The sequence below is a fragment of the Thamnophis sirtalis genome, unplaced genomic scaffold, assembly GCF_051295495.1.
Source record: "Thamnophis sirtalis isolate CommonGarterSnake01/CBP01778 unplaced genomic scaffold, rThaSir2_p1.2 scaffold_14, whole genome shotgun sequence".
NCBI lineage: Eukaryota > Metazoa > Chordata > Lepidosauria > Squamata > Natricidae > Thamnophis > Thamnophis sirtalis.
Window position 1 is genome coordinate 2,435,305 of NW_028261394.1, and position 25,162 is coordinate 2,460,466.

Consider the following 25,162-nt stretch of genomic DNA (forward strand, 5'->3'; position numbering starts at 1 on the left):
TCAGAGAATAAATGCCAGTGGGCATAAGAATGTCGGAAACGTCAGATCCTCTCCTCTCCCTCTGGGGCCACCTGGAAGCTGAACTCTGGAAAACGAGGGGCGAGTTAACTGGGCCCCACAAAGTGGGGATAAATGTTTAGAGGTGCCTTCCCTGGCCTGGTGTCCCCCAAACACGTCTCGCTACAGCTCTCCTTGGCCCCTAGTCCTGTGTTTCTCAACCTTGGTAACTTGAAGATGTCCGGACTTCAACTCCCAGCATTCCCCAGCCAGCATTCGCTGGCTGGGGAATGCTGGGAGTTGAAGTCCGGACATCTTCAAGTTACCAAGGTTGAGAAACACTGCCCTAGTCAACAGTGGCCATGATGTCCCTAGCTCCTGGTTGCAAGCTGCTACCTCTGAGGAAGACAAGGGCTCTTCAGGAAGGAAACTGCCCCTTCCATCCTAAATTATAATGGTGCTCTTCCTGGATTGGCTGATTGCCCCGCAGCTCCCGACTCTAGCTCGGGCCTCCCTTTGCTACACCAAGTTGAGGCCCTCCTTATTGCTGGTGTTGGGTGGGCAACCCTTGGTCAGCTCCAGAAGAGGGTCCTCCGTTTCTGTGTGATGCTTCCTCGTGACTGAGAAGTCTTCCCCTCGCCTGTAGTTTTAGGAGGTGGTCAAGCAATAACGGACAGGAATAATGTGATGGGAGGTGCTCTGGCAACTGTAGACCCACTGAGTGCATCCAAGGGAGCTCCCACCACAGCATCTGTTAACACCATTGTGGTGGCCTTGAGTTGGCAAAAGCTGCAGGTGGGTTTATCCCTAAGAGAGTTGCACCAGGTGTTTTTTTTTTCCCCCTGCTGTGGTCACGCCCTCTCACGCTGTCCATTGACCAACCTCTCTGCACTTTCTTCCTAGCAGCTGCAAACCCCTCGGCCACCCCTGTCACGTGTGGGTGCCCCGTTGAAGGGGAAGCCAATGGCTGATCAGACGGCAAGGCCGTTGCGCAGGGCGAGAGGATAGTTGGACTAACCCTCTGACAGGGGGAAACACCTCTAAGGGAAAGAGTCCTCTTGACCTCCAGATGTAGTCATCTCTGCTGATTTTTGGAGAACGGGGAGTCGCTTCTGTGGGGGGAAAGCATCTCCCCCACCCCCCCACCCCCAGGTTGGTGTCCATTTCCCTTGCAATCAGGCGCCGAAAAAGCTTAAATCAGAATTAAAAGCTGTTGATACCATAGTCATGGTAGGTAATCCATATTGGATGTCAATTTAAGGGCCACTTGGAAATATTTGAGAGACATATGCATATAGATACAGATATATGTGTGTGTGAGTGTGCTTGTATATATATATATAAATTATATATATATATAAAATAATTATATACATTTTACCATACAGGTTCTTTTTGTAAGAGATACGTGTAATATTGTTGGTTATCTTATTTAAATCTATCTATATACCAGTTTCCAAAAAAAGAAAAAAAAGGACAAGAGGGACCTAAGAATTGGGGTCCTGCCTGCTTTCTATGCAGGGGTCTCCAACCGTCGACACTTTTAAGACTCGTGGACTTCTGGGAGTTGAAGTCCACAAATCCTAAACTGGCTCAAGGTTGGAGATCCTTGCGTTGATGGGAGCTCGGAGCCTGGAAGTGTTTTTCCTCTCCCCATTCCCCCTTCCAGAAGGACGGAAGGGCCAGAAGGGGAGCAGGACACCCCAAGAAAGCCAGAGAGCAGATAATTCCCTTTCTTTTGCCCTCTTCCTTTTTGCCCCCCCCTCCCCCCCCCCGGTCTTTACACACTCTGCTCACCACAAAGCTTTGGAAAAGAAACACAGCTCCGCGTTGTGTGCAAAACCACTGCTGCCTGTTACACATGCACATTTTTCTTTTTTTCTTTCTTTTTGTTTAAAATGCCATTTTCGATCAGCTTCCACTTCTTAAATCCCTGGGAAGTTTTTTTGGGGTGGGGGTGAGGGAATCCCGCTACTGGGAAGACCAGCATACTGTGGCTTCAAATTAGCGTTTTTTTTTCAAAGTTGACCGCTTTAAGATGGGGAGGGACTTCAACCCCCAGAATCCCCCAATCAGCCATGCTATGCTGGGGGATTCTGGGAGTTGAATTCCAGCCATGCTATGCTAGGGGATTCTGGGAGTTGAATTCCCGCCCATCTTAAAGCAGCCGAATTTGAAAAACCCTGATTTAAACGATGCAAATGTGGTGGGGATAAAGAGAAGCTTCCTGGCGCAGTGTTTCTCAACCTTGGCAACTTGAAGATGTCCGGACTTCAACTCCCAGAATTCCCCAGCCAGCGAATGCTGGCTGGGGAATTCTGGGAATTGAAGTCCGGACATCTTCAAGTTGCCAAGGTTGAGAAACACTGTCCTGGCGTACCATAAACTAGCATATTACATGCAAATAACGCTTGGCACTTCTCTTAGACGTTAAGTTTTTTTATATATGTATATAAGTAGAGATTATTATTTTTTTTAAAGAAAAGAATCTCTCTCCCATGGATGATACGGCTGAAAATTCTTGGGTTGGTTCAGCCTCTTGTCACACAAGACACGTGATCATCCTTGGATAATTGAAAGCTGATTATCTTTGCTTACCCCTCAGCCTGGAAGGATGCGTTTTGGATACCAAAAATGCACAGCACACAACAGATTGACTCTCCCTAACAGAGGGAATTCCCTGTTTTTATTCTAATTGTAATTTTTATTTTTATTTTTTTGGCTTTAAGTTGCAAAGCTGCCCAGAGTTGATTTGAAATTGGGCAGCGCCTCTGTCAAGTCAAATAAGGGATTGCATCTTAATGGTGTATGTGAAAACCAAAGGACTCGTCCATAGAAAAATCAGAGAAATTTATTTTAAGCAAAGAAGCTTTCTTGTAAGATGGCTTTCTTTCCTCTAGCACCCCTCTTTTCTCTCTCTCTCTCTCTCTCTCTCTCTCTCTCTCTCTCTCTCTTTCCCTCCCTCCCTTCCTCTCTCTCTCTCTCTCTCTCTCTCTCTGTTACTACATGCTTTGGAAATTTAGCATGTTTTTGTTGCCGTTGATTGACCTAGCATCTCTCTCCTTGCATCATAAAATTATACTTTTTTAAAAAAAATGGATGGCAGAAAAAGAGTTTTATTTATCTCTCTTTTTTTCCCCTCCTCTGGATTTTTGCAGCTCAGATCCAAAAGCTTTCATCCCGAGACCGTTCCACTCTGTGGTTTCTGCAAACTTAAAATTTTCTTTCGGTATTTATTTTTGTGTTGCGCTTTTTTTTATGATGAAATAAATTATTGACATATCAAGTAATGTGGGTGCCTGTCCCACGAGGCCTGTGATGTCTGTCCGTCCGTCTGTGTGTGTCCAATCCATTTTCATTTGATACCCTCTTCTGTCCCCCCCTCCCAATGTTAATTTATTGCTGTAAATTTGAAGCTGCAACCGTTGTGGCTTTTTGGTAACCTTTCCAATAAAGCATCTTCTGGTTTCAGAATGGATCTTGTCTGTGATCAGAGTCTTTGATAGTCAGGGGGCATATAAGTTCAATTTATTATTATTATTAATAGTAGTACTAGTATTTCAAAGCTTTTGTCTATTACGGGGGTTTCCAAACTTGGCAACTTTTAAGACTTGTTGTCCTCAGCTCCCAGAATTCCTCAGACAGTATAGCCCGCGAAGTTTTCAGGTTTGGAGACCGCTGATCTAATACAGTGGTTCTTTTTTTCTAACTTGGCAGATTTTAAGAGGACTCCAATTCCCAGCATTTCCCAGCCAACCTGCTTTATAGCAATAGCAGTTAGACTTATATACCGCTTCATAGGGCTTTCAGCCCTCTCTAAGCGGTTTACAGAGTCAGCGTATCGCCCCCAACAACAATCCGGGTCCTCATTTCACCCACCTCGGAAGGATGGAAGGCTGAGTCAACCTTGAGCCGGTGAGATTTGAACCGCTGAACTGCAGATAGCAGTCAGCTGAAGTAGCCTGCAGTACTGCACTCTAACCATTGCGCCACCTCGGTTCTTTATGATGAGTGAACGTCATGGTAGCAAGGGGATTCTGGGAGTTGAAGTCCACACCTCCTTAAGGTTGCCCAAATCTAGCAGTGGGTTTACACCCTCTCTGGATTTTAAAATAATTTTTCAGGAAGAAATGAGTGTCACATTACTGTATCTGCCAATAAAAAAATAAAATATCATATAGAGTAATTATCAAACTCTGGTCAACATCCGGACAACCATTTGCAGAAGTGAAGTAGAACACTTGCTGTCTGTCTGAAGTTTTGAAGGCAGCCACAAATTGCCAAACAAATCTCAAGGTTGGAGAAGACGAGAGAAACATAACATTCCTGACATCAAGAAGGCTGAAGTATAAATAGGAGCTGCACTGCACAGACCAAAGTTTTTCATTGCTATTTTGCGTTTGGCAAGCCATAAAAATCCTCTCCCTTATATCAATGGTGTGCTACTTCCCTTGTTTTCAACTATGAACTACAGCAGTGGTCTCCAACCTTGGCAACTTTAAGACCTGTGGACTTCAACTCCCAGAGTTCCTCAGCCGGCTGAGGAACTCTGGGAGTTGAAGTCCACAACTCTTAAAGTTGCCAAGGTTGGAGACCACTTGAACTCCAGCACCAGTGAGTAACCATAGGCCATCCCAGATTCATCCCAAATGACCACCGAATCAGTGCACTTTCTGACTCTTGGAATTCTCTCAAAAGTAAATTTGTCGGCGTTAGACAGCAGTGGGAAAAAGTATTACAAATGTTTTTATAATTTACACATTTTTTTTTGAAATGTACAGATTGACACGCGATTCATAGCCATCCCTCGGGATCCTCCAGATAGAAAGAAGTACATTCACACTTTCAATGTAATGCAATGCCTCTTTTTTCCAAGATGAGGTCACAATTCCTCTGACATCCAAGGTGCGTCCTAGGATCAGAAACTTCAACAGCCTCCGTGCAACTTCACAAAGGAATCTGGGACTATAATTCCTCACCCTGTTGCAGCACCTTACGTTGGAAAGAAGAAAAATTGTGCTTTTATTTCTCCAGGGTTCGGAGCTATTGATTCCCAATCCCGATGGATTGGATCCACAAAACATTTTTTTTTAAAAAGGAGGACAATGGGAATCCGCTTTCAATGGGATGCAGCTGCAATTCTTTGAATGAAAATGTTGGTTTCATCCAATTTTCGTCCATTTCTTACATTGCCTTGTCCCTTCTCTGCCAATAATCAGTATTATCGCCATGCATTGGGAATGGGAGGAGTTGCGTCCCTCGAGAAATTCTGTGTGGCCCCTCAGGCTGCCCCAGGACCAACAACCAGTGCCTCAAAAAACTCCCGGGAGTTTTTGCCACCCGCCACAACAAATAAGAAGGGCAGATCTGGCTGTATTTAGGAAGGTTGACCCTATGTCTGGGGAAGGGGGGCTTCCCTCAATAGGTCATTGAGAACAAGAACGAGACGCCTCGGTTGCTTCGTTCAACAAGGCCATCTGATCCGGGTTGGAGCGAGGCGGGAAGCCCTCTCGAATCCACGAACTCTCCTTCCTTCCAGGCGCCTCTTCACAGCTCGTCATCGGAGACGATGAGCATCCGTTTCTCGAGACTCTTCGTCTTCTTACTCTGCGAGGCCTCCGCCGGAGGACTCGTGTGGCCGTTCTGTCCGAGCCCCCCTTCCGTCTCCTGCATGGATTGCTGCGTGTATTGTTGGTAAGTCGGGGAGAAATTGTGGATGGCGTCTTGGACGATATCTTGAGGGCTCATCGTTTCCTTCAGCCCGCTGGAAATGCTTTGCAATGGGGCCAGGCCCGCTAGAAGAAAAAGGGAAGAGAATCAATGGACAAGCAGGCTTATTTTTTCCCCCTTCAAGCATGCCAACTGTTCTGACCGAGGCTCCCCGAGAGCCTGAAGCAAACTCCTTGTCCCGACAAAAAAAACCTTTTAATAATTGACTGTGAATTCTGCTCCTTCACATCCAGCACATCCTGCCTACTTTATGTATAACTAGTTTCCTTGAGTCAAGTTACCTGTGGCGCTTTCCTTTTTCTCTCGGTACACCTGGCAGGTAAAAGCGTGACGGAGAGCAATGGAAGCGAACAGCATTTCAATACAGATGATGAAGTTCTGGTAGCCAGCCGCAACCGTGCCAGCTCCCACCGCCTTCCCGTCAATGATCTGAACTTCTGGGATGACCCCACATTTCTCCAAGATAGCCAGGAGCATCCCTGAAAAAAGAGAAACGGTTGCGAAACATGAGCCAGGATTCACAAGTGCATTTCCCACAGGTCCAGGAAAATGTCTGAAGAAACCTACGTCATTGTCCCATACCAGAATTCCTCAAAATTACAAGATTCCACCGAGGTTCTTTTTTTAAAAAAATACAGACAAATTGACAAAACACACTAGCAACATCGGTTCCACCACAAAACCACGGTAGACTAAAGCGCGCTCGACAAAAGCGCGTACCTGACGTCATCACAGCGCGACGAAAACATCACGCTGTGAGCGGTAAACTTAAAATTAAAGCGAAAACCTTACCTTAACCCCCCCAAACCTAACCCTAAACCTAATCCTAACCCTTAACCTAACCCTAACGCTTAACGTAACCCTAACCCTAACCCTTAACCTAAACCTAACCCTTACCTTTAGGTGAATCGGCTTGCTTTAAAATCGCTTTTTAAAATCTCCGCGGTCGTATTTGTCGCGCTGCTGATGACGTCAGGTACGCGCTTTAATCGGGCGCGCTTTAGTGGACCGCGGTTTTGTCGTGCCACGAGCAACATCTACATACAGGGCTGGCTCCAACCTAGTTTTCCTCCGTGACCCGACAAATGCGCGCACGACAAAACCGCGGCGCTAAAACTGTGACGTCATCAACCCGCCGACAACAGCGCGCCGACAGAAGCGCAATGTAAGTTAAGATAAGGGTTAGGGTTAGAGCGCGCTTCTGTCGACGCGCTGTTGTCGGCGCGCTTCAGCGCTCATTCCTCGGCGTGGTTTAGAACTCGCGGTTTTGCCACCGTGGTTTCGTCGGGCGCACTTTTGTCGGTGAACCGTTTTCTTCTACTTTGGGAGTGGGAAGGATCCACAAAGAGAGTCCTCCTAGAACTAGCTAACATTTCTTGCAAGCTGATACTCCATGTAATGTTTATTTCCCAAGGGATGGAGACTTCTCAAGGCTTTGTTGTCCTGCAGGTGTGAGTCTTTCAAAATTTGGAGCTCACCTGGACCATCTGCATCACTACCAATGAATTAGCTCCCTCAACTGAAATACCAGCTAGAGGGAGTTAGATTTCCTCAACTTTGCTTTTTCCCTTCAACCGTGGAAGGGATCATCTTGTCTCTCTCCCCTGTGGAATGATAGCCCAAACACATTAAATTGACAGAGCCGTGTTTCTCAACCTTAGCCGTGTTAAGAATGGGTGGACTTCAACTCCCAGAATTGCTGGGGGATTCCAAGAGTCCACCTCTCTGAAACAATGGCTAAGATTTGAGAAGGACTGGATTGGGAGAGACCAGGAGAGTGAAAGGGTTAATAGAAAACTGAGGTCTCCTATTCCAGGACTTCCGCCCTCTCCACCCGAGACAGGAAGTAGAGCGTCTCGCCTTGCCAAAAGGAGAGGAAGATGACCGCCTTGATGGTGAGAAACTTCAGGACTGGCTCAAAAGGCCTCAGGAGATCCATGGTGGCGAAGTAGAAAAGGAAGAGGGCGTAGAGGGCCAGGCTGACCGAGAAGTTGTAGATGATGGTGATGTAGAGGTAGCCACTGTGGATGCTGGGGAGCAGAGCATTGACAGAGGGAGAATTCCTCATTAGAAAGCATTCCCTGCCCAAGCCTGTTTCCCCTTCTTCCTCCCCATCCCCTCCATTCTCACTTGAAATCGCCGTCGTGGTACTTCCCAAACGCTTGGAGAACGATGGTGAGGATGGCCATGACCGGTTTGATGATGCAGAACTGCAGGGTGGCCTAGGAGGAAGCCGTGACCCGTCAAAACCGCGCTCGACTAAGCCGCGCCCGATTAAACCGCGTCGCTGAGGTCATCAACAGGACGACAACAGCCAGCGCGGAGAAAGAAGGGCGCTTTAAATAGCGCTTTGAAAGCAAGCCGATTCAAGTTAAGGTAAGGGTTAGGTTTAGGGTTAGCTTTAGGGTTAGGTTTAGGATTAGGGTTAGGTTTAGGGGGGTTAGGTTTAGGTTTAGGGGTTAATTTTAGGTTTAGTGTTTACAGCGTGCTTCTGTCTCCGCGTTGTTGTCGCCCTGTTGATGACATCAGCGACGCGGTTTCGTCGAGCGCGGTTTAGTCGAGCGCGGTTTTGTGGTGGAACCGAGGAAGCCAAGAAACGGCTCCATTGAAACCACCCAGCTTCTGTGCCCCTGTCGTCACCTAATCCCTTAATCCAGACTTCACGTTTTGGGTTCCAATCTAGGATGGGCAATCTGAGATCCTCCACAAATGCCCCCATCACCCATGGCTGTCAGTAGGAGTGATGAAAGCTGGTGGGCGTCCAGCTTTCCAGGAAAGCAACAGATTCTCCCTGCTAAGATCCCATCTCCAAAGTCTGAGCGTCTTTGGGCAACGACTGTCACTGTTCTGACCGAGGCTTCCCGAGAGCCAGAAGCAAACTCCTTGTCCCAACAAATACCCTGTTTATTAATTGACTGTGAATTCTGCTCATTCACATCCAGCAAAGTCTTTCAAAGGAGGATTTACTGTCATAGACCTCGTCTGGCTTGGAGAGCTGCCAGGTTGATATCTGCAAAATTTGGCAAGGAGCCTCAGAGAGTCACGAACCCAAACTAATGGTCTCCTGCAAACTCCACTCCCCTTTCGCTCCTCTTTTATTTTCTCTGGGAGGGGCCATTCATTGTCCATCTGTGGCCTTACTCCCAAGTCGACCCCTGTTCTTTAACTGTTCCCTTCAGCTGGCCACTCTGCGCATGCGCACACTGGGAACAGGCTCCAGCTGTTCTTCTGCCTCACTGATGTCTGACTCTGAAGGCAGCTAATAACTGGCATACGGCCCTGGCCCCCTCTCTGCCTCCGACACAGAGCCCTCATCGGAGCCTTCCCCAGACTCCAGGACTGGCCCATCTTCCTCCCCAACCTTCTCACCGCCTGAATCTGCTGCCAGCTCTGCTGGCTGCTGGCGGGCCACAACAGCCTGCCAATTTCCCTCTACACCAGTGGTAGTGAACCTGGTCCCTACCGCCCACTAGTGGGCGTTCCAGCTTTCATGGTGGGCGGTAGGCGTTTGCTGTAACTCTGCTTTATAAATTTTATAAAGTAAACTTACTTCCCTACTTTATAAATCACTGTGGAACCGGTAGGCGGTTAATTTTTTTTACTACTAACAGAGATACAAAAGTGGGCGGTAGGTATAAAAAGGTTGACAACACCTATAAAGGCAGGAGAAATGCAAATATTTCACACAACACAAAACAGGAACCTGCAAAAACTTTTCCTGGGAAAAATGAACTGAAATTGAGACAAGTTTTGCGGGGGGGGGGGGGGGATAAATGAAGGCAATGGCTCCCTTGGAAGCACCATGGATGACAGAGAACCGATCATGTATGAGATGTTACTCACCTGCTTGCAGAACCGAAGAAATCCAATGGAGTAAGAGATTCCTCGTAGACAGCAGGTCCCGTAGAGACAACTAGAACTAAGAAAAAGCGAAGTGAATGAGAGAGTGGGAAACAGAGGAGAGAAGAAAGATAGGAAGAGAGGGATAGGAGAGAGGGTAAGGGGGGAAGATGAGGATAAGGAGGAGTGGAATGAAGAGAGAGGAGAAGGAGAAAGGAAGGGGAAGTAGAAAAGGATGATGGAGGGAAGAAAGGAGGTAGAAGAGAGGCAGAAGAAAGAGGTGTATGGAGAGCAGAAGAGCTAATAATGGGTTTTTATCTTTCTGGGCATTGATGACAAGAGGAACTGATGTAATTACTACTTAATACAATAGGATATTGGCTATGTAATAGTATACATGTGATTATATGTTATGAAAATGGAAAATAAAAAAAGTATATTTCTAGAACTAAGAAAAAGCGGAGACATACATCAGCCCAAGCGTGGGACCTTAAGGCTCTATGCTGGGTGTGAAATAATGCCAACTGTAAGCAAGATAGCAATAGCAGTTAGACTTATATACCGCTTCATAGGGCTTTCAGCCCTCTCTAAGCGGTTTACAGAGTCAGCATATCGCCCCCAACAACAATCCGGGTCCTCATTTTTACCCACCTCGGAAGGATGGAAGGCTGAGTCAACCCTGAGCCGGTGAGATTTGAACCGCTGAACTGCAGATAGCAGTCAGCTGAAGTGGCCTGCAGTGCTGCATTTAACCACTGCGCCACCTCGGCTCTCAAGAGCTAGAGATATGTTTGCGATGGTCAACTTACACAATGGGCTTCCCTCGGATTTCCGCCATGATGGTACTTTCTCCTCCAAGGTATTCAAAGCAGAGGCTCAGGAAGCTGTAAATCACAAATGCTGCACACACGCACCGAAAAGGGAGAGAGAGAGATTATTTAATTAGATTTCCAATTTCCAATTTAATAAAAATTTGTATGCCGCCCACTCCCTAGGGACTCTGGGCGGCTTACAGACAGATAAAAAAGCATTTAAAAATTTAAAAATAAAGATACATGGTTAAAATTGCACATCATCCATTCAGTGTAGGTGGGGCTGGATATCAATCAACAGCCCCAGGCCTGCCGGAACAGCCAGGTCTTGGTGGCTTTACGGAAGGCCGGGAGAGTGGGAAGGGTCCGGATCTCTACGGGTAGATCGTTCCACAGGGCCGGTGCAGCTACAGAGAAGGCCCTCCCCCGGGGAGTCACCAGCCGGCATTGTCCGGTCGACGGCACCCGGAGGAGGCCCAACCTGTGCGATCTTGTTGGTCGTTGGGAGGTATGTGGCAGGAGGCGGTCTCTCAGGTAGCCGGGTCCTAAACCATGTAGGGCTTTAAAAGTAATGACTAGCACCTTGAAGCGCGTTCGGAGACCAATGGGGAGCTAGTGCAGCTCGCGGAGGATGGGTGTAACATGGGTGTATCTAGGTACACCCAGTATCGCTCGCGCGGCTGCATTCTGGACCAACTGCAGTCTTCGAACACTCTTCAGGGGCAGCCCCATGTAGAGCGCGTCACAGTAATCCAGTCTTGAGGTGACGAGGGCGTGAGTGACCATTCGAAGTGCCTCCCGGTCCAGGTAGGGCCGCAACTGGTGCACCAGGCGAACCTGGGCAAAAGCCCCCCTGGTCATAGCTGACAGATGGTGTTCTAACGTCAGCTGCAGGTCCAGGAGGACACCCAAATTGTGGGCCCTCTCTGAGGGGTGTATAATTTCACCCCCCAGGCTAGGAGGTGGAATGTCTGGACTGTCCTTGGGAGGCAGCATCAATAGCCAATAGATGTTCATCCCACTTTTGTTACTTGGCAAGTAACTCAGGACAGCAATATATATATATATATATATAATCATCCTCCCTCTTTTTCCTGCAACAAATCTTAAGGTGTCTCAGCTGAGAGAGGGACTGGCCCAAAGTCACCCAGCTGGCTTTCATGTCTAAGGCAGGACTAGAACTCACTTGTGTCCTACTGATTGGCCCCAAGTCACCCAGCTGGCTTCATATCTTAGGTGGAACTAGAACTCACAGCCTCCTGGTTTCTAAACCACACCAAACTGGCTCTCAAAACATACACGGAACTCAACATGATGGCAGAAATTGGTCACAATTTCTTTTAACAGGGCTGCCTTTAATCTACGCACGTCTAAATCCCCACAAATTAGGCTGCCCTTCCTGGCCGCGCTCTGGAAGGATTGCGTGAAATTTCACCTTTGAACTTGGGACCCTTCAGCCCAGTTTTATGACCGAGTGGCAGCAGCCTCCACGCCCCACCTATCCTGGGGTGTTGTCCAGGGACAGCCACGAATCCCAGCCTCACCTTCGTAGCAGTCGCGCACCGAGTCGAAGTAAACATAGTACTGATGGCTGCCAATGAGCAGGAGGCTAAGCCAGGAATCGAAGGCATAAATGGGGACGATGAAGAGAATCCGGATGATGTAACGCTGCTCGTTGGGAATGGTGTAATTTTTCAGGTGCAGGAAGATCTGAGGGAAGAGAGAAAAGAAGGGAAGAGACACGGAACCAGTAAGGATCAATGTTCTGTAGCTAGTTTCATGATGATGTGGTTGCTTGTATTTGTCACATCCGAAGACCCAAAAGAGTTTTGGGAGCTGGAGGACACAAACAATAGCAGTGAGACTTATATACCGCTTCATAGGGCTTTCAGCCCTCTCTAAGCGGTTTACAGAGTCAGCATATTGCCCCCAACAACAATCTGAGTCCTCATTTTACCCACCTCGGAAGGATGGAAGGCTGAGTCAACCTTGAGTCAACGGTGAGATTAGAACCGCTGAACTGCAGATAACAGTCAGCTGAAGTGGCCTGCAGTGCTGCATTTAACCACTGTGCCACCTCGGCTCATACACCACAAACACCACATGTATCTGCACAAACACCACACGTATCTGCTTGTGTGGCCTTCAACCTGGTGTTAGTCCCGAATGTGCTTTTTCAAGAGGCAACTGGATTTTCTGGTTTCTCTTCAGAGGTGTTTGCTTTCGTCCAAGAAAGTTCTTCAGCTCTTGAGCTCTGAAGCAGAGCTGAAGAAGCTTCCTGGATGAGAAGCGAAGCGTCTTTAAAAAAAAATCCAGTAAATCCAGTTGCCCCTTGAAGAAGCCACCTTCATATCCGATGTGACCTGGAGGACTGAGAATCTCTGTAGACCTTGAAGAAGAAGTTCTGAAGAAGCTTCCTGGATGAGAAGCCAAACATCTTTAAAGGGAAAACCAGAAAGTCCAGTTGCCTCCTGAAAAAGCACCTTAATTATTTATTTATTTGTCTTGTATGCCGCCCACTCCCGGAGGACTCCGGGCGGCTCACAAAAGACAAGGGAAAGGGGGGAAACGAGACAAAGACAACATATTAAAAACAAAACCAACATTCACAATTTCCGTGGAGGCAGATGCTTCTCAGCTCCCCCCAGCCTGCTGGAACAGCCAGGACTTGGTGGCTTTGCGGAAGGCCGGGAGGGTAGTAAGGGTCCGGATCTCAACAGGGAGCTCGTTCCAGAGGGCCGGAGCTGCAACAGAGAAGGCCCTCCCCCAGGGAGTCGCCAGCCGACATTGGCTGGCAGATGGAATCCGGAGGAGACCCAACCTGTGCGATCTAATTGGTCTGAGAGAGGTAATCGGCAGGAGGCGGTCTCTCAGGTACCCAGGTCCGATGCCATGTAGGGCTTTATAGGTAGCGACCAGCACCTTGAAGCGGATTCGGAGACTGATAGGCAGCCAGTGCAGCTCGCGGAGGATAGGTGTGACGTGGGTGTACCTTGGTGCACCCACAATCGCTCGCGCGGCTGCGTTCTGGACTAATTGGAGTCTTCGAACACTCTTCAAGGGCAGCCCCATGTAGAGCGCATTACAATAATTCAGTCTTGAGGTCACAAGGGCGTGAGTGACTGTCTGAAGGGCCTCCCTTTGGGACAACCATGACCTGGAGGACTGAGAACCTCCATAGACACAACCTGGCATTAGCTGATGCTTCAGGTTTCCCAAACCTTCTGGCTTCTTAGCAGCCATGGGAAATCTGGCCTTCCGAAAAGGCTTCAGCCAGCATGGTTGGTGATGCAATGCTAAGAGTGAGAGTTATGTAACTTCCTCCTTCTAAAGGAGACACACTCTGGGTAGAAACCACAAGCGAACAAGCAGCCAGCAATGAAAAGAGGGTGAGATGTTGCCGGGGTGTGGGGTGATGGGCACGACTTCCATCATTTTTCCTATAAAATAATCAGAATTGAAAAGCAACCGAATATCCTAGGCCAGGGGTCAGCAACCTGCGGCTCTGGAGCCGCATGTGGCTCTTTCCACCGCTCTGCTGCAGCTCCCTATTGCTCAAAATATGCATCCCAACTGCCAATGTGGTTGGGCACCTGATTTATTTAGCTTTTCAACCCCACCGGGAAGGCCACCCATGGTTAAATCCAAGACAAGAAAAGCTTCAGAAGAAAACAGAACATTTAATTCAACTACATATGCTAAGTTTTGTGGCCGCTCAGGAAATAATCAGCACAGGAAGGGTTTTGTGGCTCCCGGTGTTTTTTTTCTTCTGTGGGCAACAGACCCAAATGGCTCTTTGAGTGTTTAAGGTTGCCGACCCCTGTCCTAGGCTAATATTGGCAGGCCTATAAAGATTTATCTCCAGAGAAAACCCTCTGAAACTCAGAAGGCCGAGCTGCCTCACTTGATAAGTCAAAAACCTTGTAGGATATGATGTTGTCCCCTCACTCCACCCACCATCCCCAGAAAAAAAGACTACATGAAAAGCCACAAAAACAACGGAAGACAGAGCACTCTTTCCAAACTGAAAACACTTTCCTCGTTCCTTTTCTAAGCAAAACTAAATTAAGCGTCTTAACATAGAAACAAGACCACGATCCAAGTCCTCCGTGGCCACTAGAAGCTACAGAGGACTTCTACTCCAATAGCCTTATCTGATGGTACAGGAAGCAAGACTCTACATACCCTGATCCAACAGCCATAGTTTTTGACAACCTTTCCCCGAGTTGATGCCTTGCACGTGTGGACTACCCCCCTCTCCCATCTTACACTTGGAAAGATGGGAGTCCCCCGCAGGCCCAGGCAGCGCTACCACCCACCTGGTGGAAAGTAAGGATCAGGGCCGTCCAGACGAAGAGTCCCGAGATGGCTTTTGCCGTGGATGTGGTCAAAAAGAGGGACTGCGTCTCCTGGGAGTGGTTCTGATCAGCCCTTAGGTGGGAACCGTCCTCCACGGTTAAATGGCCGGAGACCATCGGCGGAGAGAATAAATGGAACGAAGTAGCCACCATGCCGGAGGTCAGGAGCTTTTCCGGGGCGGGAGAAGACCGGTTGGCGTGTATCGTGGTGTTCATCATCTGCTGGAGACGAGGGAGCAAAGGTGAGTGTGTTAGGGAGGAGCGTTGCACGGGGAAAACTTGCCCTGGTTGGGAGGAAAGATCAAGGTGAGCTGCTGAAGAGAAGCAGATTATTCATCACATCCTCGTACGGTGATCAACAACAGAAGCTGAGCTCTTGTAGCTGCGCAAGAACGCCAAACGGATGACGTGTTTTACCCAGCCTGCTCATCTCCTGCATCCTCTTTTTCATCTCTTTTGTCTCCACCTGCTGGTGTCCTCTCCCTTCTCCAAGGAGTTCCAGCCTATGGGGTAACGTAAAGGTTCCCCTCCTACATACGTGCTATTTGTTCCCGACCCTAGGGGGCAGTGCTTATCTCCGTTTCAAAGCCAAAGAGCCAGCGCTGTCCGAAGACCTCTCTGTGGTCGTGGCCGGCGTGACTCAACGCCGAAGGCACACAGAAACGCTGTTCCCTTCCCACCAAAGGTGGTTCCTATTTTTCTACTTGCATTTTTCACGTGCTTTCGAACTGCTAGGTTGGCAGAAGCTTGGGACACATAACGGGACCTCACTCCGTTAAGCAGCGCCGGGGATTCGAACTGCCGAATTTTCTGATTGACAAGCTCAACGTCTTAGCCACCGTGTCCCTACTAGTCTATGGGGGCAGGCCAGTCCAAAGGAGATTCAAGAAGCAAACTTCCCCAGCAAGGGAGAATTGCAATTCACATCCAACCAGTGGAATCCTACTCAAACTAGATGCTAGGTGACTTCAGTCACCCTCCTACATATTGCAAATTTCTTGGCTTTGAGTTACGGAAATGGATAGCCCTCACGATTGCAGGAGTAACAGCTGGAAGCTTAAAATTATCCCATCATCCAAAAAAAACCCCAACCCATGTCTGGCAAAGATTTGAAGAATCGGACCTCTTTGCCTTGTTAGAATACTTTGCCCATCTGATTAGCAAGCGCAGGATTATATTTGCTTTAGCTGAAACACTCCTATTTGAACAGACTCCTGTTTTTCTCACTGTGGAGAGGGTTTTTTGCACACCTACTTTTAATACTCTGAGCAAAACACAGCAGATATTTTACACGCAGCCTACTGTAGTTGCCGATGATGCAGCTGCTTTAAAGAGCCATGGACAAGGGTATACCAAAACCTTGCAGACGGAGGTGGAATCCAGCAGGTTCTGACCGGTTCTGGAGAACCGGTAGCGGAAATTTTGAGTAGTTTGGAGAACCGGTAAATACCACCTCTGGCTGGCCACGCCCCCATCTATTCTCTGCCTTCCGAGTCCCAGCAGATCGGGAAGGAATGGGGATTTTGTAGTATCCTTCCCCTGCCACGCCCAACAAGCCGTGCCAGGAGAACCAGTAGTAAAAAAAAAAAAATTGAATCCCACCACTGGTTGGAGAGCCTTGACAGTCACATTAACGGTATACCTTGTATTTTAAATTAGAAAGTCATGTGTTGCTCAAAAGTTTAGTAATCGTTGTTATATTTCCTAATTGTTGAGGTTAAAAGGTGGTGTGGGGGGGAGGGAAACCTCCTCTTCCTCGTTTCTATTCGACAGAATAGAAACTACAATTTCTTTTTTCTTTTTACTTGAAAGAACCCAAAAGGATAAACCAGTGTTTCTCAACCTTGGCCACTTGAAGATGTCCGGACTTCAACTCCCAGAATTCCCCAGCCAGCATTCGCTGGCTGGGGAATTCTGGGAGTTGAAGTCCGGACATCTTCAAGTGGCCAAGGTTGAGAAACACTGGGATGAACCAATGGTTATTAGAAGCACAAAGGTCTTTTCGATTCTGCACCTCCCATTTCTCTTCATAATGCCAGGAACTCCTTGTTTGCAAACTCCAATCAAAGCTTTTGTTTGCAAACTCCAATCAAGCAAAATAATATGTCCGAGCTTCCAGGACTAAGTGGGGGTGGAGTTTTGTACATCTGGGATATTCTGACTTCTCTTTCCTAGCATCAAACTAATAATATACTTGTATTTTTAGGGAGCGTGTTCGGAGAGAGAGCCCTGAGTTGTCACGTTAGCTAGCCATATCTCTCCCACCTTCTATTCTAGGCATTAAGACATACATGCACATGCACTGCATTTCTTTTTCCCCCAAGAAAGGCATTCATTACAAAAATAACTTTAAGACAGACGAGAAACTAAGGATAAAGACCAACTGCTCCATTTTATTAATCTTTGCTTAGTTAAGCCACACTAAATTCTGCCCCCTATCTTAGCTGGCCAAATGACATCAGCCTCCATTCTGTAAATCTGAATAAATCTTTTCGCAAGAGGCTTATTAGGGTGACCACGCCATCTGCTTTTTCAGCCCAAAGACGGCCCCGAGGTGTCACTCCTTCTCCCTCTAACAAACAGTCCTAATTTTTCTAAGCTTTCCCATTGTCAACTGCCCCTACCATTCACTTTAGGGAAGCATTAGAATAGAATGGCTTTTTATAGCGATTCTGTAAGCAAAGCAACTGGATCGCTTGAGCTTTAAGGCTGCCATCTTGCACAGAATCTAGAAAAAGTTGCACCATTATAATGTTTCTCCCATCTAGTGACTTGCACTATAAATCTGGAAAGTTTCGTGTGACTAAAACAAAAGTCTTTTGAAAGAAAAGGACATTACGCTATGATATCCCCTTGGAAAACCGCAACCGAATTTCTTCCTGTTGTTGCAAGGATGGCAAACTTCTTTCTGAAGAGACGCACTAGTGCTTCTACTATTTTAAGTCACCTGCCCCATTTTAAGGGCTTCTATTAAAAATAATTACATTTTTAATAAAGGGGCAAAGGCAAACTTTTTTTTAATTAAAAAGGGTGCCCATTTCCCTACAGCGTAAGAGTGATGAACAGATCAAGCAGTTAGGAGCCAATTACAGCATATCTGTAATTAAGAAATGCTTTGGTTAAGATTCATTTATTCATCCTAGGATTTAAAAAACAAAAGGCTCCCCATTCTCCACTCAAGGCAGGAAACAATTAAAACATCCTAGTCCAGCTTCTGTCTGAATACATACTATAAAGATGGGCCAGCCCATGACTGCGTAAGGGGCCATTTATTTAACCTGGTGACATCACCACTACTCAAATCTCTTCATAGTTCCTTAATTAAGATTATCATAATATATAAATGAAGAGAAAGATAGAGAAAGAAAGAAAAGAAAAAGAAAGAGGAAAAAGAAAGAAATGTAGGATAAAGGGGAGGAAAGAAAAAAGCATTGGCTTCCAACTTTTCAGTGCAGTAAAGTACAAAAAATTACAGCCTCAACTTTTTGCTTTTACAACCTTAGTATTTCCGTGCCAATGTATTAATCAGCAGATCCTAGAGACAAGACTTTTTTATATCTCCCTAATGTCACACAAATTTCAAAGTGATTTCCAGGTAGAAAACAAACGCAGATAGATTTTCTCCAATTAAAACAGTTCATTTTTGCCATCTCGGCTAAACATCCTTTTTATTCTTTCCACGTCTTTTTCTTTTTTTTAAATTGAATTCCCAACGTTTAATTTGGCTTCAACGCAATGATGAGCCTAGAAAACTTAACCATTTCAACCCTTGAAAGCAAAGAGGAAGACCTTTCCTGTTGAAATGTCCACACACACACCCTCCCCTAAGTTACGACTTCATCCCTTGGCTTTGCCAATTAACCGAAGTTTTTAGAAGTTCCGGTACCTGTTTGATGGATTCAGTTCTTTTCGAGCCAAAGAACCAGCAGATAAATGGCCACTCTTGTGAGCTTTCCAGACACACAAATCTTTTGTTATGGTTCCACTCTCTTTATGCCCTTTTCAGCCTCTGGGAGACTCCAGGGCAAGACACACGCTTACTCACCCCCGTGGTCTTATGCTTACAAGTACACGAGAGCCTAAAAATACATCTCTCCCTACTCCTAGGAGGAGGGAGGAAGGTAGAGAGATTCAAGGATCTGAGGAGCAACTCCAGCTGATGGGTGGGTGGGGTGGGGTGGGTTGATTGGTTGGTTGAGCAGTTCCTCAGCCAGAAGCTTTGAGCTCAACCCCAGTAACCACAACATTGGACGATGCAATGAAGTTATGCAGATTATTCCAGCCACCAGCTGACCACCAGAGCCCTTCCCAGGCTCAGTTGTCCTGTTCAGTCAACATTTGGCTCTTCTCTGACCACTGGAGCCAAGGAAGGAGTTTCGGAGTAAGGTACGTGTTGGTACTATCACAACATCAAACATTAACCAGCCTGCGAAGAAGGTCAAACTTCTAGGCAGGGAAAGGAAGTTTGCCAAGGGATAGTATTCCCTTCTTCCTTGTTGGCTTTCCATGAGCACAAAGTAGGCCTACCATCTAGGAAAGAGACAAAAGCTACTTTAAAAGAATAAATAAACCCTCCGCGCTAGAAGAAGTGGATGGAGAATGTCGGAAGCTTCTGTGGGAAAAAAGAAAAGTTTTGAAAGTCTCAGAAGATTCTCTGCCTTTTCTGCTCTTAAAACGGATTCTTAGCTGTTCCTCCTGAATCTAGTTTTGGGGTGGCAGGAGGTCCTAAGGGAGCCCAGACCACAAAACCCAACTGGATAAAGAGAATTTAACAAATTTGCCTGCTTGAAACACGAGCAATTCTTGAACAGGTCAACTGTATCTCCGGAGATACTTTGGAAGGACCAAAAATAAAAATAAAAACGGTCCGACAAGATTCAGCCTAGCTCAAAACAGCCTCTACCAAACTCCCCTGCAATGCTGCTTCTCTTCTTTAAAAAATAAGTTTTATTAAACATTTTACCTTTAAAAACAGAGGGGGAAACACAACAAAACAAAAACAAACAAACATAACAATATAAAATAGTTTTACAACCTTCTGCAGTCCCTCTGTAGCTCCACCATTCTTCTACATTGCCTTCCTATCGATTTAACTTCTGTAACAACAGTTGTACCAACACTTGTAATAATAATAATATGAATTGTTCATATCGCCATTAAATTTCCATTGTGGCCAACACTTTTAAGTTTGATAGCAATTAGTAACTTTGTTCATTTTTATTCAGTACTAGTTTAAGAAATGTAATGTTTCTTAAGCACAACCCTTGTTCGCAACCGCCTCGCTTACCCACGGTCTCAGCTGTGGCCGTAAACCGAGGACTTCCTGTATCCTGGACGTTATTCGCGCCTTCTGTGCCAAGGTGGGGAAGGATTTCTGGGGAGCGTGCATTGCTCGCCTTGGCCCTTGTGGGCCCACCAAACCTGTCGTGTTGCTTTCCTGATGTGCGCGGCACCAGAGCCCGCAGAGGCTGCGCTGGGCGCCTTGGAAGACCAAGCAGCCGCTTCTCACCTACTGTCAGCTGGATTCCTCCCCCCCCCCCCCCCGTGAGCAAAGCAGGTGGGGCAGAGCCCCACCCAGGGCCTCTGTTTATTCGGAGCGAAGGGCTGAGCTTAGTGGCTCACTGGCTAAACAAGCCAGTTTAGCTCAACTTGCTTCTTTAAGCGCCTGGGGCAGGACGGGGTTTTTAGCACCTCCTTGCTTAATCAGCAGCAAGCAAACACTTCAAGGGTTTTATGTTGTGGGGGGGGGAGGTGGAGGAGGCAAGGGGACTGGCCTCTTGGGACCCTTCTCACACATACACACACACACAGACACAGATTCCTGGAGGCTGCCATAAGATCCCTCCTTCCGGTTGGCTCAAATGGGTCCTGTGGTTGGCTTGAATCAACATCAGCACAACAAGATAATTTGCAGGGACTGTTGCTAGGAATCTGTATTTCACATCTTAGATACCAGGAGAGGGTGAGTCCTAGTTCCTGCCCTTAGGCAATGAAGCCAGCTAGATGACCTTAGGACCAATCACCAGGAGACGGTGAGTTCTAGTCCTGCCTTAAGCAATGAAGCCGGTGAGATGACCTTAGACCAATCACCAGGAGACAGTGAGTTCTAGTCCTGCCTTAAGCAATGAAGCCAGTGAGATAACCTTAGTTCAATCACCAGGAGATGCTGAGTCCTAGTTCCTGCCCTTAGGCAATGAAGCCAGCTAGATGACCTTAGTTCAATCACCAGGAGATGGTGAGTTCTAGTCCTGCCTGTTGTAATATAATTCCTTGTGTAGGCGTAGTGGTCACCCATGGCCCAGAGCATAACGGGGCATGCAGAGCCACGCTGAACCACACAGGAAAAAACAAACTCCTAAAGAACGGAACATCCTGATAGTACTCCATAACATCCTGATATCCTGATAGTGCATAACGTAACATCCTGACAGTTCACTCTAGATGTGCCTTACCAATGACTCCAGGATTTGACCATATATAGACAGAACTTCCCTGAGCAGTAGATTAGAAATTGTACTTTTACAGGCTGTCTTTAATCACATGCTGATTGCTGATTGCTCCTCCTGCCTTTGTCCTATTTCAATAAAAGGGGCTCTCAGACCCCCAATCTGGGTCGCTCCATCCCGAGAAAGATCGTGTCCGTGTCTTTTCTCCACATTGGCCTCATGGACGAACCACGGGAACATCACATTTGGTAGCAGAGGATGGTTACATCGCACCTGCCCTTAGGCAATGAAGCAGGCTAGATGACCTTAGACCAATCACCAGGAGACGGTGAGTTCTAGTCCTGCCTTAAGCAATGAAGCTGGGGAGATAACCTTAGATCGATCACCAGGAGACAATGAGTTCTAGTCCTGCTCTTAGGCATGAAAGCCGGCTGGGTGACTTTGGGCCAGTCCCTCCCTCCCTCCCTCCCTCCCTCCCTCCCTCCCTCCCTCCCTCCCTCTCTCTCTCTCTCTCTCTCTCTCTCTCTCTCTCTCTCTGGGCCAATCCACCTCACAGAGTGGTTGTTATGGGGATAATAGGAGGAGGAAGTGTTTGATATGTTTGCTACCTTGAGTTATTTGTAAAAATAATAAGTGTTTGATACAAACAAACAAAATTCTAAGATATTTTAGAGTGTTAGGATTGCAAGGAGAAAAATGGGCAAATCAGGCTGGCTAAAATGAAAAAAAAACACCACCATAATAATTCTAATCTCAACACAGAGAGCCATACAGATAAGGAGACTTTGCAACACGATCTCCAGCATCACCTTTGCACAGAAGTAACTGCTATCAGTTCCCATTGGATTTACGCTTCGGTAAGGGCAGCCGAAAGTGTATGAAATTTTCTCTTTGATTTTAATTTTCCAAACTTTTTCCATGGAACTTCAAAGCAACGAATACCCTTTTCCCCCCATTTGACCGTATCAGAATTAAATTAAATGTACAAGAATGCAGAGGTGGAGACACATCACTTAATCTAAATATTTGCTCTGGTGTCCAGGGGCCACAGAATCAAAAGTCTGAGTTCAGAATATTGGGCTTCAGTTTAATGCCATCATAATCCCCAGTCCTTGTTTGGGATGTTCCTTATCAAACTCTGAGGAATTGACTTTACTCAAACTCTATTGTGTGAAGACAGACTGTGGGATTACCGTATTTTTATCTTTCGGTCTGATCTGCTGATAAATTCATTCCGTAGGCCATTCTTTCATTGTAAAAACATGGGCAGGGTCCTCAACATCAGATTTTTTTTTAAATCTTGGGGCATTTTATTTTATTTAAATGTTTTTTATTAAACAGTTTTCCCCTCCATTTTTTAAAACACAAATATCATCTTTGCAACATTTCCACATTGGTGAGGCTCCATTATGCTCTTTTTATCTGTACATGTATACCTTTCTTTCTTTCTTTCTTTCTATCTATCTATCTATCTATCTATCTATCTATCTATCTATCTATCTATCTATCTATCTATCTATCTATCTATCTATCTATCTATCTATCTATCTATCTATCTATCTATCTATCTATCTATCTACCTACCTACCTACCTACCTACCTACCTACCTACCTACCTACCTACCTACCTCTTTCTATTCTATTCTATTCTATTCTATTCTATTCTATTCTATTCTATTCTATATATCTATTCTATATCTATATATATCCTATATCCCCCCCCTCTCTCTCTCTCATCTATCTCTCACACCCACCCACTCACCCATGTATCATCTGCCTGTCTGTCTATATCTATCTATATATCTATCATTCTATTCTAATCTATTCTATATATCTATTCTATATCTATATATATCCTCCCTCCCTCCCTCCCTCTCTCTCTCTCTCATATCTATTTCTCACACCCACTCACCCACCGACCCATGTATCATCTATCTATCTATCTATCTATCTATCTATCTATCTATCTATCTATCTATCTATCTATCTATCTACTCTCTCTCAATCTATCTCTCACACCCATCCACCCACCACCCACCCACCTACCTACCTACCTACCTACCTACCTACCTACCTACCTACCTACCTACCTACCTACCTACCTACCTACCATATTCTCTCTCTCTCTCTCTCTCTCTCTCTCTCTCTCTCTCTCTCTCTCTCTCTCTCTCTCTCTCTCTCCTCTCTCTCTCTCTCTCTCTCTCTCTCTCTCTCTCTCTCTCTCTCTCTCTCTCTCTCTCTTCTCTTCTCTTCTCTTCTCTTCTCTCCCTTAAAGAGTGTACAGTACTTTTTCAAACAACCTCATTCTGTCCTCCCTGTTAAGAAGACTCGGTTCCCTTCACAGTCAACGCGTACCCTCTGGAAATAAACCAACCAAACGAAAAATAAAAAGGCCCATTCAAACTTTCAAACCTTGGAAAACCGGCCCACACAGACCTGCCTTACCTCGGTCCTGGGGGAGCGCGGTTTACCTTCGTGGTTCTGAAAAGCAGAGAGGGCTCGTGTGAGTCTCCTCCGGGTGGGGGAATTTACCCTTCCCCTTCCTACGCGGTTGCTCCCAGACCGATAAAAAAAATCGATTTAAGGCTCTGAGCCAACCCGCCGCCAACTTCACCCCGTTTCACGGCTTCGCTCCCTCCACCGACCCCCGGCTCGTCCCGGTCCCAAACCAAGCCTGGAACTCACCTGCCCGGCATCCCGAAAGTTGCGCCCGCCGATTCCTCTTCTCCCCTGGAGGAGACCCCGATATTTGCGCTGAGAAGGGCAGCCTGCGAGTTTGCGCGAGTTCCGTGCTTTCCTCGGGCCGGAGCGCCTGGCGACGCCAACTTCTCTCCCTCCTCCGCCCGGCCGCCCCCTTGCCTACCTGTCCGCTCTCCGGCCCAGGAAGCGGCTGTCTCACCTGGCGCGCCTTCCCGGCCGCTTCCTCGCGCTTTCTCAGCCGGCTGCCCGGCAGCACCTTCCCCGGAGACTCCTCCTCTTCCCGCTCCCTGCCCAGCTCAGTGTGGCGGGAGGCGGCCAGGCTCACCTTTACCGCCCCCGCTCCCTCCTCTGGGCACCGGGACTCGTGCCAAGTGATCTCTGGCCAGGGCGGGGGGGGGATTTGCGCGCCGCTCGCCTGCTGAATCTGCGCTCCGTGGCTCCGCGCTAAGCAGGCACGGGCGCTTGGAGAGCTTCCCCCACGCATGGATCCAACCCATCTCGTCGGCAAGCGGGAGTTTGTGCTCAGGATAAGAGTTGGAAGGGGCCTTGGAGGTCTTCTAGTCCAACCCCCTGCTTAGGCAGGAAACCCTACACCACTTCAGACAAATGGCTATCCAACATCTTCTTAAAAACGTCCAGTGTTGGGGCATTCACAACTTCTGGAGGCAACTTCTGTTCTACTTATTAATTGTTCTCACTGTCCAGAAAATTTCTCCTTAGTTCTAAGTTGCTTCTCTCCTTGATTAGTTTCCCCCATTGCTTTTTGTCCTGGCCTCAGGTGCTTTGCACAATAATGGAATAATAGAGTTGGAAGGGACCTCGGAGGTCTTCTAGTCCAACCCCCTGCTTAGGCAGGAAACCCTACACCACTTCAGACAAATGGCTATCCAACATCTTCTTAAAAACTTCCAGTGTTGGAGCATTCCCAACTTCTGGAGGCAAGTTGTTCCACTGATTAATTGTTCTGACTGTCCGGAAATTTCTCCTTAGTTCTAAGTTGCTTCTCTCCTTGATTAGTTTCCCCCATTGCTTCTTATTCTAACCCCAGGTGCTTTTGCAGAATAGCTTTGACTCCCTCTTCTGTATAGAGCCGAGGTGGCGCAGTGGTTAAATGCAGCACTGCAGGCTACTTCAGCTGACTGCTATCTGCAGTTCGGCTGTTCAAATCTCACCAGCTCAAAGGTTGACTCAGCCTTCCATCCTTCCGAGGTGGGTAAAAACGAGGACCCGGATTGTTGTTGGGGCCGATATGCTGACTCTGTAAACCGCTTAGAGAGGG

At 47.0% G+C, this 25,162-nt stretch overlaps 1 protein-coding gene across 7 annotated transcripts; it reads right to left on the reverse strand.

Annotated features, from left to right (window-relative positions):
- Nucleotides 1–4,720: 4,720 nt before the first annotated feature.
- On the reverse strand, nucleotides 4,721–24,126 carry TMEM184A (transmembrane protein 184A). 7 transcript variants are annotated; one of them, XM_087728644.1, is made up of 11 exons: nucleotides 24,047–24,121; nucleotides 23,869–23,913; nucleotides 23,629–23,664; nucleotides 14,699–14,956; nucleotides 11,924–12,089; nucleotides 10,377–10,467; nucleotides 9,571–9,646; nucleotides 7,858–7,949; nucleotides 7,588–7,757; nucleotides 6,009–6,206; nucleotides 4,721–5,792 (listed from the first exon to the last, which is right to left on the reverse strand). In XM_087728644.1, the coding sequence occupies exons 4-11, from the start codon at nucleotides 14,954–14,956 to the stop codon at nucleotides 5,545–5,547; spliced, it is 1,299 nt and encodes a 432-aa protein (XP_087584770.1). In that variant the 5' UTR covers nucleotides 23,629–23,664; nucleotides 23,869–23,913; nucleotides 24,047–24,121; the 3' UTR covers nucleotides 4,721–5,544. The 7 variants fall into 7 exon arrangements, with proteins under 7 accessions (XP_087584770.1, XP_087584773.1, XP_087584769.1 ...); XM_087728647.1 differs by having other exon boundaries at nucleotides 14,699–14,959; nucleotides 23,620–23,664; XM_087728643.1 differs by having other exon boundaries at nucleotides 14,699–14,959; nucleotides 23,869–24,126.
- Nucleotides 24,127–25,162: the final 1,036 nt, after the last annotated feature.